This window comes from Callithrix jacchus, chromosome 6 (genome assembly GCF_049354715.1).
Source record: "Callithrix jacchus isolate 240 chromosome 6, calJac240_pri, whole genome shotgun sequence".
NCBI classification, from domain to species: domain Eukaryota; kingdom Metazoa; phylum Chordata; class Mammalia; order Primates; family Cebidae; genus Callithrix; species Callithrix jacchus.
The window spans coordinates 133,026,805-133,041,426 of record NC_133507.1 but is presented as its reverse complement, the minus strand read 5'-3'; the positions used below and the strand labels follow the sequence as shown (position 1 = coordinate 133,041,426).

General features: G+C 33.9%; 1 protein-coding gene across 5 annotated transcripts in view; it reads left to right on the top strand.

The window, feature by feature from the left end:
- ERBB4 (erb-b2 receptor tyrosine kinase 4) overlaps positions 1-14,274 on the top strand; it is a 1,220,557-nt gene extending 1,206,283 nt beyond the window's left edge. For 3 of the 5 annotated variants that reach the window (XM_035306587.3, XM_008999419.5, XM_035306585.3), the window contains 3 exons: positions 1,997-2,044; positions 2,848-3,145; positions 6,069-14,274. In XM_035306587.3, the coding sequence (XP_035162478.1) occupies positions 1,997-2,044; positions 2,848-3,145; positions 6,069-6,514 (792 nt within the window). In that variant the 3' untranslated portion in view covers positions 6,515-14,274. The remainder of the gene's footprint in view (positions 1-1,996; positions 2,045-2,847; positions 3,146-6,068) is intronic. The other 2 variants (XM_035306586.3, XM_035306588.3) reach the window with 1 other exon arrangement.
- The last annotated feature ends 348 nt before the right edge of the window (positions 14,275-14,622 follow it).

Below are 14,622 nucleotides of genomic sequence, written 5' to 3'. Positions count from 1 at the left end.
TTGTTTCATTCTTGCCTTTACTTCCAACAATCACAGATTATATTTAATAGTGTAAATTCTAAAAGGACAGTGGTCATGTCTTTCTTAGTGTATTGTGGCATCTCTGGCATCTACCAGAGTGCCTGTGCTTTCACTGCAGAGATTTAGTAAATATTTGTTAAATACTTTGCTAAATAATTGGTGTTTAATGATGAGGGTAAGGCCAGTATTTGTAATTTGGTGAAGTTCCACCAGGCAGTTCCATGTTTCCTGTACTATCACTGTATTTTACACGTCACTAGACTATGAAAAATTCTTTTCTCAAGTTTTATGAACAAATATACTTCTAAAATATAGATTTCATGTATTTCTAAAATATAGTAAAATATGTCTGTATTTAAAATGATTAGAGAACAGGTGAGCATTTTAAAATGCCTCTTTGATGAGTAGTTTTGGCATCCTGATTGCTTTAAAAATTCAATTTAGTGGATATAAATATTTAAATGTGATATATCCTTTACATTTTTATAATAGTGCAGAGTTTACAAAGTTCATTTATATATATTATCTTACCTTATATTTATTAAGAATAAAATAGAGAGACAAACAATGAAAATGGAGGTCTGAGATGTTTCATGATTCACCAAATCCATACCACTTATCATTAGAACTGGAGCCCAGGCAGCACCTCCTATGTATTGTATATGACATATATCTCTGACTTTCTATGTCATAATCTTTTGATGTGTTGTTAGTTATGTTACTAAAGAAGAAAATATATATACTAATGCCACCATAGTTATGGAGAAAACTAGGATATAAACTCACTATAGGGATTTAGAACTTGTCCCTTGGTTAATCCAGCAGACTAAGTTAAGGGAGATTATACTATCCAGTTGTTACTGATTTACATTAAACACTTAATCTCCATAGAACCATATTCTGAGAATGCTTTGTGAATCTAAATTATGTGAACATAGACCTGGAATCATATTTATCTGTTTCATATAAAAGATGTAAGGTGCTTACAGGTTTGTTTTGGTCATCTCTGTTTACTCAAAGCTGGAATGTAGAGAACATAAGCTTCATAAAATCAAGCAGTTTGGGTCTGTGTTATTTTTTATCCCTGTGCCTAGAAAAGTGCCTGGCACATAGACAGTAGGTTCTCAAGAAATCTGTTTAATGTATTTTTTATTAAGAAGTAGAATTAGTCTCATACAACACCTTTTCCTTACCCAAAGGAACACTGTCCTTCATATTTTATCATATTTTTATATTCTCTTTTAGTTAGCCCATAGGATGGATCATTAGGCTATAAAAATATAGATATATTTTTGCTGTTTAACTGAAATCTGATTTTGACTCATTATAAATGCATAAGGGGACTCTAAAGCATGTTTTCAGGAAAGGAATTGATTTTCCAAATTTTCTGCTGTTTCTTAAAAAAACAAAACACGTAACATGGAAGATGAAATCGCACATACCTTTTATAAGGAGAAGCTAAGGAGTTTATCCTTTGCTGAAGTGGTGAAAAATAAATGTAGCTTGATAGCAAAAATTATTCCGGGCAAATTGAAATCTCCTCCTATCTCCTTCCAGATACATTTCTTATAAGAGAGAGAATAATACCAGAGTATATGGCTGGTTCAGGCTTTTAACATGTAAAGAATGAAACCATTTTCCATTTAAAGCTACAATTTATTACTACTTTTTTCCTTTCCTCTAGGGTTAATCAGAAGAATGTTTATTATTCACTTTTTTAATCCAGACAAATTTTACTTTTTCTGTATAACTTTCCTTTTCAGGGACTGAATTAAAATATTTATTTTCCTCAAATCTATAAGTTAACTTGCTGATAGTCAGAATGCATACAACTTTACTGCTTAGGAAGCTTCACTGTTGTGCACTTTTCCCTTGGAGTCATACGATTCATGTGGCTTTTCTTTTTCGTTTCTTTTTTAATTTTTTCATTCATATTGCCTATTATATCCATCATTCCATTTTTCTTTCCTATTAGAGTGAAATTGGACACAGCCCTCCTCCTGCCTACACCCCCATGTCAGGAGTAAGTATTTCACAATCAACCTTCATCTTCTAGGAATTTTGGTCTTTGCTTACCATGTTTCCTATCTCTTGTCTCTGCATAATTTCCTCATTTTGCCTTTGCCAACAGTGAGTTAAGAATTTGCTGTACATTGTGTAGCTGCCTTTGTAGATGTGCTTTTATCTCAGTTGATAATCCAAAATTGAGATATCATGCATCAACAGTAGCTTTCAATTTTTATCTGAAGGATTTAACCTGGCATATAAATTATGCTTCTGAATGTGGAGGTTATCTTTACTTCCCTAATTATAGGTCAGGTACTAAAAAGTCAGAATTATAGTGATGATCTGTTATTTAGGTACTAAAGCATCAAATTCATAATAACCACAGAATTTTAGAAGTCAATAAAGACATAGGCTCATTCAAAATATATCCAGATACTTCTATTCTTAATGACAACTGTCTACAATTAATGACACTGCCATTTATCATAAAAATTCACTTTGATTTTTATATTAAATATAGGCACTTGTAGGAAAAGGGCATCAAATACTGTTTATTAGATTATGTTTCAGTTGGTTAATAAAACTAAAATGTACATTTCAAAATTATTTTCTGATGATTTATCTTTTAAGAGGAGTAGAAATTTTAGAAGTTTCTAGTTTGTGACTCAAATTCATTAGCCACTAGGAGAAAAAAAAAAAAAACAATAAATGCTATGACTATTCTCTGAAAGAGTAGCTTTGATATCCTTTTGGTTATTAGCATTCATTTTTCAACTATTTCTAACATCACCTCTCCAAATGTGTTTCTCTTATTAACAGAACCAGTTTGTATACCGAGATGGAGGTTTTGCTGCAGAACAAGGAGTGTCTGTGCCCTACAGAGCCCCAACTAGCACAATTCCAGAAGCTCCTGTTGCACAGGGTGCTACAGCTGAGATTTTTGATGACTCCTGCTGTAATGGCACCCTACGCAAGCCAGTGGCACCCCATGTCCAAGAGGACAGTAGCACTCAGAGGTACAGTGCTGACCCCACCGTGTTTGCCCCAGAACGGAGCCCACGAGGAGAGCTGGATGAGGAAGGTTACATGACTCCTATGCGAGACAAAGCCAAACAAGGTTCGTTCCTTTAATTTTATATTAAATTTAGGCACTTGTGGGAGAAGGGCATTAAATGCTTTTTATTAGATTATGTTTCAGTTGGTTAATAAAACTAAAATGTGTATTTCAAAATTATTTTCTGATAATTTATTATGAATATGCAGATATTCCAAATATTGAAAATATTTGGAAATGATTACCATTCAAAGTTCACTTCTATCAAGGTAAAGTATAGAATGGAAATTGCCAGACAGCCGTACATTGCAACATTTGTGACCCAGTAAAGGCGGAGCCTACTGCTACTTGCAGTATGGTCCTTGATCAGCGGCATCCACATTATTATTATTTATAGAAATCAGAATCTCAGGCAGGTCTCATCTGAATAGGAATCTGGATTTTAACAAGATCCCCAGACTGTCTGTATACAGCAATCAGTTTGAGAAGCACTATTCTAAACATATTTTGTTGAAATATTTGAATGAAGTAGCATAACACAAAGGGTCAAGACCATAGCTTTATTGGACGTAATTGTGGAGATCATAGATCATAAAGACTGGTATTGTTGGCAAGAGTGTCTGATGCTTTGATGGCACTAATAAAAGATTTCTTTGACTCATTTAAATGATGTCATTTAAACAACCTAGTTTATTATAGGAAATTATGATTTTTATATAACTTTTTCAAAAATTAAAGTTTTGACCCTATATATACTTATAAGTATACCATCAAGATTTGAAAATAATAGTTTATGGTTTTACAAAGCACAACAATAATTTTGTAAAGTTAGTAGTTGAAATATTAAGCACTCAAATAATGCTTCATTTTTGCAGCAAAAAAGCCCTTTTTCTTCTATGCTAACAGCATCACAACAGAGAAGACAGATGAATATTAAAGAGTAATGATCATGTCTCTCAGTCTTTAGTGTCAGACTGAGAAGAGCCTGTTACACCCTTTTCTACATGGTTATGTTCTCTCCTTTAAAGTAAAATTTAGAGAACCCTAATTGTAAGTAACCTATTAAAATACATCTGTCTAGATAAAACTTTTACATATATAAAACTTTTATATATATATAAAAATGTGATGAAAAGTTTGGATGTTCATTGCAGCCCAGTAATGACACAAATGTAGGTTTTGTGAAGATTTGGCAGATTCCCCCCAAAGAAGAATCTTTTCGGGAAGATTTGCACCTCAACTGCAAAGTTATTGGACAGTTATATAAGTTTGCATCAGGACAATATATAAGTAGATTGCACTGTGTAAAGGTAATATAAGGCTAAGAGAAAAGCAAGTCAGTCTGTCTAGTCACACTGTATTCCCAGACAGAGTATTCCCAGATTTTATCTCTGAACACTAAGCTCCATTTATATAAAACGTTGCTATAGTCTAACCTAGTGCTCAGAGAGTACAGAATTTTAGTATAGACATTTCCATACTTTCAATTAAGATGTTTTAGGAATCTGGTAAGAAAGATCAAATTCTGCATTCCTTACAAGTGTTTTCATACATTTGTCAAATTAAAACTTGTTACGAAGCATTAAGTTCACCCAACGCCTGCAAGGGCAATAATAAAAAACAGTGTGGTAGAATAAGAAGATTATGCAAGAGGAGTAACAAGACCTGAATTCTATCCCAACACTAATTGTATCCTGCATACATCATTTAATCTCATTTTTCTGTCTACAAAGCTGGAAAAATAAGTCTTGTACTTTCTTTTTCACAGAATTGCTAAGATGAAATGATAGTATATTTTAAAGGCCTATGTATGATAGTGGGATATTCATTATTGCCCTTTAAATTTAATAAGTGATGCTAAATGCTTACCTATTCAGCATACATATATTTGGAGAAAAATAACCCTGGCCTAATAGGATTTTTCTCTCTGCTTGTTGGGATAAGACTAAGAGATAAAGTTTGTTTCAGAATGGCCTCTCAACAAACAATTGTCCCCTCTTGATGCCTCAAATCCAAAATAGAAATAGCTCAGTGTTTTGTATATATAGTAAGAGAGGACTAATAGAGGACCTACAATATATGTGTGTGTATGTCTACCTGCAGTCTATATTAGAGACACAAAGGTAAAATTAAACTTCAGGAGAATGGCAATAATTATTTGCACCTTTTAGACCAATACCTGTACTAGATGGATTTATAGATTGATCCATATAAAATAGGTGCTAATGGCTGGTTTCAGTGTACAAAATCGCTGTTTTATATGATTCAAGCTAATAGTATGCTATTTTATGATTATGATTGTTCAGTGGAAATATAATTATACTTTATTATTAAGTAGAAGTACATGTAATGTCAAGCAAGTCAACTAGAGGCATTTTAGATACCTGTTAGGTTTGCTTCTTTTTTTTTTTTTCCTTTGATGCTTTCTTTCCCATGTGTGAAAAGTTTTTCAGGATCATCTCCAATCAAATCCTTGTTACCAGTATAGACAATCATAGCAAAACTAGATACTAAAAAACATGATTTCTTCACTCCATCTATTCATCTTGGCATGGAAAAAAGCTATAGACTCTTTAGTTTTTCAATATCCTTTATAGAAATAAGTTGTCTGTATATTTAAAGGTTATTTAATTTGAAGAAGTAGTCTTATTCCTAATATAAATACATTTTAGAAAACAAAAACATTTAAACAACTGGCCCCATATGCAAAAGAAACAGATGCAATTAGAAGGAAAGAAAAATTTTGGAGATAGAAATTCTGATTCTGGTCTCATTGGCTTCTTGTTTTGTTATAAACATTTTTGGTCCACTTTTTTCATATGGCAATAGTAATCCACAAATAATTGTTTTGAGAAATCCTGAAAACAAGTCTGTATTTTTTTGTTGTTGTTGTTCTAGACAAAGAAGCTAATCATTATGTATAACTTTGGTCTGATTAGTATTTTCCAGAAAGTTGAGGTTAGCGGATTTTTTTTTATTCCTTTAGAATACCTGAATCCAGTGGAGGAGAACCCTTTTGTTTCTCGAAGAAAAAATGGAGACCTTCAAGCATTGGATAATCCCGAATATCACAACGCATCCAATGGTCCATCCAAGGCCGAGGATGAGTATGTGAATGAGCCGCTGTACCTCAACACCTTTGCCAATGCCTTGGGAAAAGCTGAGTACCTAAAGAACAATGTACTGTCAGTGCCAGAGAAGGCCAAGAAAGCGTTTGACAACCCTGACTACTGGAACCACAGCTTGCCACCTCGGAGCACCCTCCAGCACCCAGACTACCTGCAGGAGTACAGCACAAAATATTTTTATAAACAGAATGGGCGGATCCGGCCTATTGTGGCAGAGAATCCTGAATACCTCTCTGAGTTCTCCCTGAAGCCAGGCACTGTGCTGCCACCTCCACCTTACAGACACCGGAATACTGTGGTGTAAGCTCAGTTGTTATTTTTAGGAGGAGACACACACACAGCTCCAGTTTCCCCACCCCCCTCTCTTTCTCTGGTGGTCTTCCTTCTACTCCAAGGCCAGTAGTTTTGACACTTCCCAGTGGAAGATATAGAGATGCAATGATAGTTATGTGCTTATCTATCTTGAACATTAGAGGGAAAGACTGAAAGAGAAAGATAGGAGGAACCACAGTGTTTCTTCATTTCTCTGCATGGGTTGGTCAGAATGAAACAGCTAGAGAAGGACCAGAAAATATAAGGCAATACCGCCTACTATCAAACTAGCTGTCACTTCTTTTTTCTTGTTTCTTTTTTTTTTTTTTTAAGCAGATGGTTGAAACACCTATGTTATCTGTTCCTATCTGCAGGAACTGATGTGTACATACTGAGCATCCCTGGAAATTATAATAAAGTTTTCATTAGAACAAAAAAATAACATTTTCTATAACATATGATAATATCGGAGATTGAGAAACCAATTTTTTTCTCCAACAGTTTCTGTCCTAGCAAGTAAGAATGGCCAACCCAGCTTATAATTTAAAAATAGTCATAAAAAATATAACTATTAATTATGTTTTGAAGGCTTTTTTTTTCCACTTTGTTTTGCTCTGACCAATTCCTTTATATAGTTGCTCCCCAATTTTTGGCTTTAATTTCTAATTGCAAAGATGTTTATGTCAAAGCTTCTTCACAGAATTTAAGCAAGAAATATTTTAATATGGTAAAATGGCCACTATTTTAAGTACACAATTTTTAAAATAAGAAAGGGAGGCTAATATTTTTTTATTTTAGCTTTCATTTTTCATGCTATCAAATTATCTTCACCTTCATCCTTTACATTTTTCAACATTTTTTTTCTCCATAAATGACAGTATTTGATAAGCAGTTGGTTGTCTGAAGTATAAAAGGGAAACTAAGAGACAGTTCTCTTAGTTTCTGTAGTTCAAGAAAACTACTGATATTTTCAGGGGTGGTCCAATGAGGGAATCTATTGAACTGGAAGAAACACACTGGACTGGGTATGTCTACCTGGCAAATACTCAGAAACGTAGTTTGCACTTAAGCTGTAATTTTATTTGTTCTTTTTCTGAACTCCGTTTTGGATTTTGAATCAAGCAATATGGAAGCAACCAGCAAATTAACTAATTTAAGTACGTTTTTTTAAAAAAAGAGCTAAGATAAAGACTGTGGAAATGCCAAACCAAGCAAATTAGGAACCTTGCAACGGTATCCAGGGACTATGATGAGAGGCCAGCACATTATCTCCATATGGCATCACCTTTGCTACGCAAGGAAATTTGTTCAGTTCGTATACTTCATAAGAAGGAATGCGAGTAAGGATTGGCTTGAATTCCATGGAATTTCTAGTACGAAACTCTATTTATATGAAGAAGGAAACTCTTTGCACATAAATTGGTATAATAAAAAGAAAAACACAAACATTCAAGGCTTATGGATAGGTCCTTGGGTCAAAAGTTGTAAATAAATGTGAAAAATCTTCTCATGCAATTATTTTATTATCCAACACTTCGAATCTTTTGACACTTTATAAAATTCATTTTCTTCGTATACTACATCTAGTACTAAAACCATATTTATTATGTATCATTTTAAAAGAATACCTGATGAGATGAAGGATGGGAACAAAGGACAGGAATGAGTCTCCAGGTAAATGCAGCCTCACATCAATAATTAGGAAACTTAGAAATAAATCCCCCTTTTCTGAAAATTCTACCCCAAGTCACTTAGATTTTTAAAAAATATTTCTTTCTAATGTTAAACTCTCAGGACCAAATTAGAGTCAATAGTGTAAGATTAATTAATTAGAGTAAAAATAATTATTAAAGCAGAGAGTTTAGAGGAAAAAAATCCAAAGAAATTTGTGTTTCTTCCTATTCTGAATGAGTAAATCCATCCATCCATCCATGCAAACCTAATTTATCCAACTATCTACCAAAAGCACCATGTTTTGTGGGAAACACCAAGATAAATGGAATATCATCTCCAACTTCAAAATTGTATCATTAGGAGATTTAATTAGAATGACATTTTAATTTTTCTATGAGTTCAAAGAATCAGATTGCATGGTCCCTTTTAGGAATGGCTGTCATATAATCAGTTGTTCAGTAAAGTATCTCCTTTGAACTCATTTGGGAAAAGAGTTAAACATCCTTCAAATTGTTGAAGTGGACAAATATGAAAATTTCAATATTATTATTCAAACATAAGCTGGTCTAGAAGAATATTACATCACTGGCTAATTAGCTTATATAGATTCTAACTTTGCCATTAAACCAAAAGCAGATGGTGGTCCTTGGCCAAGAATGTTGGAGACAGTGAAATTGGTTTTCTTCTAAGCTCTAAAAACTGAGGCAAGCTTAAGAAGTATGGTAGGGCAGGGGAGGAGTTTGTGAGATCCCTTCTAGTGAAGTTCATCCTCAAACTTTTCAGGGTTAAAGACACAGAGTAATTCAGGAACCACAACCTAATAGCTCAGAGCTCTCCTATCCATTCAGAGAAGTCTCTAAGAAAAGGGATCTCATATCAGTACTTATGAAAATTGAATATAAGCCTCCCTTTCTAAATAAATCTGCAGTAAGTCATCATAGCCTCCTTTTTGGATACTATAACTTGATTTTTTTCTGATTTACAATGTGCATATGGTTTCTACTGGGATATAGAAAGCAGAATAACTTACTTTGGAGAAGGAAGAAAATAGTTAACTTTTAACTGTTAAGGTAACAAAAATATATTTAGTGAATGTAGTCTCTTTCCTCCTAAGAACACAAGACTTACATGTCAGGTAATACCTAGAGATGGATGCAGGCATAATCTAAAATGACCCAAATTCTTTACAATAGCACCACTTTATATTCCTTTTGAATGATTTCTGCAGTATGTAATTGACTTCAGTTGTTTGAGGGTTTTTTGTTTTGTTTTTGTCCCCCTGGACAAACATATTTCAGAGTGTGGAAGAGGGAGGAAAAAAGTTTCATTCATTCCAGAGAAAAACATATTTAGCCCAGTAGGGTAGAATTTTAAAATGTCACTTAAAGTCTTCAAAGTGCTTTGGGGGATATCAGATTCCAGAGGCCAGTTGTAGCAACTAAAACATGCAGAATCAATTGTATAAATTTGAGGAAAATTAGTATTAAAATTACAATGACTATATTTTTTATATCACCCAACTTTGTAGATTATACCTATTTTGGGCAATCCTGTTTTCAGGCATGGCAAAACTTTGCAGCTAAATGATTGCCAAAAGAAAGTGGTCCCTAAACAGGTGAGGAAAGATGGCCTCTTAACTAGGGTAGATCCAGAACCAGAAATCATCTGCACCACGAAAGGTGACAGACTACCAAGCAGCTCTTGGTTTTCTGCATAGTATTAGTAGCACAGCTTAGGATGAGAATCCTTCCTCCAATGTTCTTAAACTAGCATGAAAAACAATGCAAAACTCAAATTTCTATTAAAACACACAAACTAAAATCAAGTGATTTTTTTTTTTTGTAGATTAGGAAGAAGGACTGAATATCTAATTTAAGAGAAAAAATAGAGTTCTTCTAAGTGCTATAGTGTATAAACTAATACCTTCTAAAGGAAAGACATGGCATGAAGATTGTGCATATTTATAATGCTAAGGAAAAATTGAGAGAAAAGAACTATGAGGCTCTGCTGCTAGATGAAGTTGGATGTACTGTTAATGTGCTTCTTGAAGTGTCAAAAATGAAAAGGAAATTAAAATTGTTTAAGCCTGACAGGGAAGGATGTAAATACAAGTTTTTCTAGAGCTATCTAACATTTATTTCAAAACTGGAATTATTCATCCATCTGTAATTGTTGATAATTTAGTATATGTAGTTGATAAGGGAATAGAAAAGGTGATCATGAAAGCATGTATATAACTGGACAGAACCATGATAATGCTATAAGATGTAGATTTAGTTAGGTTATCAGATGTAAAATGATTTTATTATTATTAAATAAATCGAACTAGAAAACTAACCACAAGTATAATATAACAAAGTTAAATGCAGGATATAAAAATGTAGAATGAATTTTGCCTAGTAAAAAAATAAGTTTGCCATTTAAAATTGTTGTTTGTTGGGTTTAGCTGAAAGTAGGCATATATGGTTCCACTTGTGAAAAAATTGCTTTAAAGCATTACAATGAACAATTTTTTCTCATTCTGTTATTCCTTTGTCACTTTTTAAATGTAAAGTTTTATTTATTTATTTTTTAAATAAACACCACCTTCAGAATTTAACAGGCAAACATGTTACATATGGCTAAGTAAGGGGTCAAGATGAAGTAAAGAAAATGTAAATGTTCTATTACCTTATTCAAAGACAAAAGAAAATGAGTGATGTCATTTAGTGAACAAACAAAATATATTCAACTTACGGTATGTCCTTTCCTTTCTCTCTATGCCCTCTTGCCTCCAAAAATGACAAGGAAGAATCACAACTTTTCTGATAAATAAATGCTGAACCAGCATTTCAAACTACTACATTGCCATTCTTTCGGACTTTAGGTATCAGAATGATGATTGTTATAGAGCAAATGAGAAATCCAGGTGTATCAGCTTTTAGTTGTTTAAAAAGCCAGATAAATGAATTTCTATTGTATATACTATGGGCACAGGATCCTGCTGTGTCTCTCTTTCTGTACAAAGACTTTGGTGTGTATCAGTTTGAAGGACAGCCCTGCCCTATATAAACATATAGTGCAGATTGGTATCCCCTGGTGACCATTTGCTTAAAACAAATATACAGATGTAGATCAGGTGTAATTGTAAAAGATCATTATCAGTGGAGACCTGCTTATTACTGATACTACAATGAGGCCAGCTTTTATACTTCTGGGTAGAATTAATAGTTTCTCTGATCCCAGAGATGCCTTTGCAAGAAGAGTTCTCTCTGCAGTTGGAAACAAGAAGTTGTCCAGCCAGGACCTGTTGCGTTTATATGGGCAAATATTTTTTAGCACTGTGAGCTGCTTTTATCTTTTCATTAAAAGTCTAAAATAATAGAAATTTCAGATACTCAGTTCAAGTCTCACCGATTTTGTAGAGGTCCAAAAATGTAGGATCTGTCACTTTTGCAGGCTCCTGCCTCATCTAATTCCTGGCGAGGTGATATTTTGGGCAGAAGAAAATGCTTCTGTAGTCACGAGCTAAAATGACTCTAAGCCCCAATTTCATGGGGGTATTCACATGCTTCTTCTGGAAAATACTCTTTGACAGTCAGCTTTGCAAGTAAGTGATTATCTCGTTAGGCATCACAGAAAAATATCTCTCTCTCTGACCTTTAGAGGAAAATAGAATCTTTCCCCTTTTCACCCATTGACACAACTGGCACTGTTCTCTTCCCTTTCTACTACCATGATTCAACATAGTCCACCTGATGCTGTCCTGTCCCTTTCTTAAGCCATAGTGGATCTTTGAGATGCCACACTCTGCTTTGTGAAACACTGACTTCATCTTTGCCCTCGAATACCTGATTTTTTTCATCAGGGATTCTAGCAATTTGGACACTGTTTAAATGAATTGTCAAACTACTGCATAGAGAATATTAAAGCTATTAAAATTATGGTTTCCCATGAAGATCGATTCTCTGTGTCCTTCCCTGTAGGAATTTAAGATGGGATAGTCCGGTGAATAATCTTGAAACTCACATACATGCACATACCCTTGGTAGAACTTTGATTTCATCTTTGCATAAAAGCTGTACATATAAGAAGTTATTTTTGCCAGCAAATTAACTTATTTACTTTATTCATCTTATTTTATTCTTGATCGCAAATATTTTGTAGCTGCTGTAAGTTTTTCTTTTCCCCAGATGACGAGTTTTATTATTATAAAGGTAAAGGCTATTCAGCTTTGAGAACCACCTGCAATTCTTTTTTCGCTCATTCATCCGTCTAACAAATACATAATGAGCGCAGTTCATGTTAATGAAAATCCATGTTTTCTAACAGAATGCCATCCTTTATCTACTTTTGCTCTCTACAGACATTTTTCTTTTCATGCTCTAGTGAGCTTTCCTTCCATCATGAGAAGTGGTTATATTTGTGCAAATACACAAGTATAGGAAAACAAATATTCATACCTGTAGGCAATAGTCTAACTTGTCCAAACCACTTTGCCTTTACTGCTATTTTTATCCCTAATGTGTAGATGTTTCCCCCAGGCCTACAGCCTTTGTGAAGGAAAGCAAAATCATACCTCCCAGATATTGACATGAACCTGGTTTTCAAGTGTCATTTCCAGATTTTTCAGTTAATGGGGGTGTTGTCCTTTTCCCTTAATGTGAGAGTCATTCTCCTGTATATTTCTGGATCTCTCAGGGGCTGGGAGGGGGGAGTGAGGGGACTACAACAATAGCACTCCAAGAACCCTTTTGGGATTACTCCAGTTATCAACTATGAAAGTTATTTTCTAAATGTAGATATGTAAGCTGTTCTTTTAAAGTAAGGTACTTTGAAATATGTAGCATAAACTGGTACTGCTGTTAAATGGGTCGATTATTAAACGGAGCAGCTGTGTGAGGGCAGCTAACTTTGAATGCATGTCTCCCTGGCTGTTGTGTCTATTTCTCATGTTGAGGGCACCAGGGATTGCGTGGCTGCATGTTGAAACTGCATTTTCACATGGTATGACTAGTTCATCTCTTTCTTGAGCACCATTACAAGATCAAATGAAAATGAGATCAACGTGCAGGACAATTCATAGCACAGGAAAAGTCATCTTAAATCGACTCTCAAACATTCATCTCATACATGCATCAAAGTAATTTACTGACATCAGTTTGGGTGAGAGAGGGACTCACTTTATTGAAAAGGCAGATGCTTAAGGTATATACATTTGTACTCATTTCCTTATTTTCTTAACCTGTAAGCAGAAAGCAAGCCCTCTCTCTTGTGAAGTATCTTCAAAGGATTGGGGTGCAAAAAATACCTTGCTGGTAAGCCATCAATGTTTTATTTAAATCCATGCATTCAAAGTTAGCTGCCTTTTTGAAACAAACAAAAAAAAACTACTGTATGTTTGAAAATGTGAATAGTATTTTTATAGCTTGTTAAAGACATGGCTAGTTGCATTTGTAAATAAGTATAATGTTGCTTTTTCTTTTGTGGACATCTTTATTTGGAACATAATTGTCTTTAGGGTTGATTTGTATATAAGTAATTGGCTTGTGATTGTTTCTTTTTTGGTTGGAAGTTATCATTTTGACATTACTTGTGATTCTGTGTTCAGCACTATTGTGATGTGTTCAACCTCTGCACTCGCTTACACAATAGGATATGCCAATTGTGTGTGGTGTAATGTTTTTTTGATTTTTTTTCTATGTTATTAATGAAGGATTATGCACCTAACACATACTAACTTTTTTAATGTTAGGTATATTTTTAGTATACTTTCTCTTATTCTTTCTTCTCCTCCAATCTTCTACCCATTCTCCTTCCTTTCCCTTATTCCTGTTGTTATTTGAGAATGAGGGAGAAACAGTATTTTAAATTTATGTAATTAGGCTTTTCAGTTAGTTCTCAAGGATCCTCTTTTGGCTCTTGGGAAAGAATTGTACCTGTACAAGGCAATTATAGAATGCGAACTGCTTTGCCTCATTCCATCCTGATCATCCCAGCTGAACAATTTGAAAACTGTTCTGCCTTTTTGTTACATGAATCTGTCAGAAATATATTTTTAATTTAATATAAATGAAATTCAATAAAATATGAAACAAATGTTCTCTTTTGTGTCAGAAATTTGTTATAAACCAATGGCAGAGAGGAAGATTTGTTCCAGGTTTAATAATCTGAAGATAAAAATGGGCTTATTTTGCCCATATTTATGCATCTCATTAATTATTCCTCAGAACTCTTTGGTGTTTGGGATATGATATGTTCCATATGTTTCTACCTTCTACTGCATATGTCCATTGATGTGTACAGACTTACTCATCTGTGCAGACTATACTTATTAACTCTGGTTGGTTTCTCTGAGAATAAAAAAATTAAAATATTTTGTAGGTTGCATCCAAATAACAATAATATTTTATATACTTTTTTCTTTCTGCTCCCATTGCAATTTAT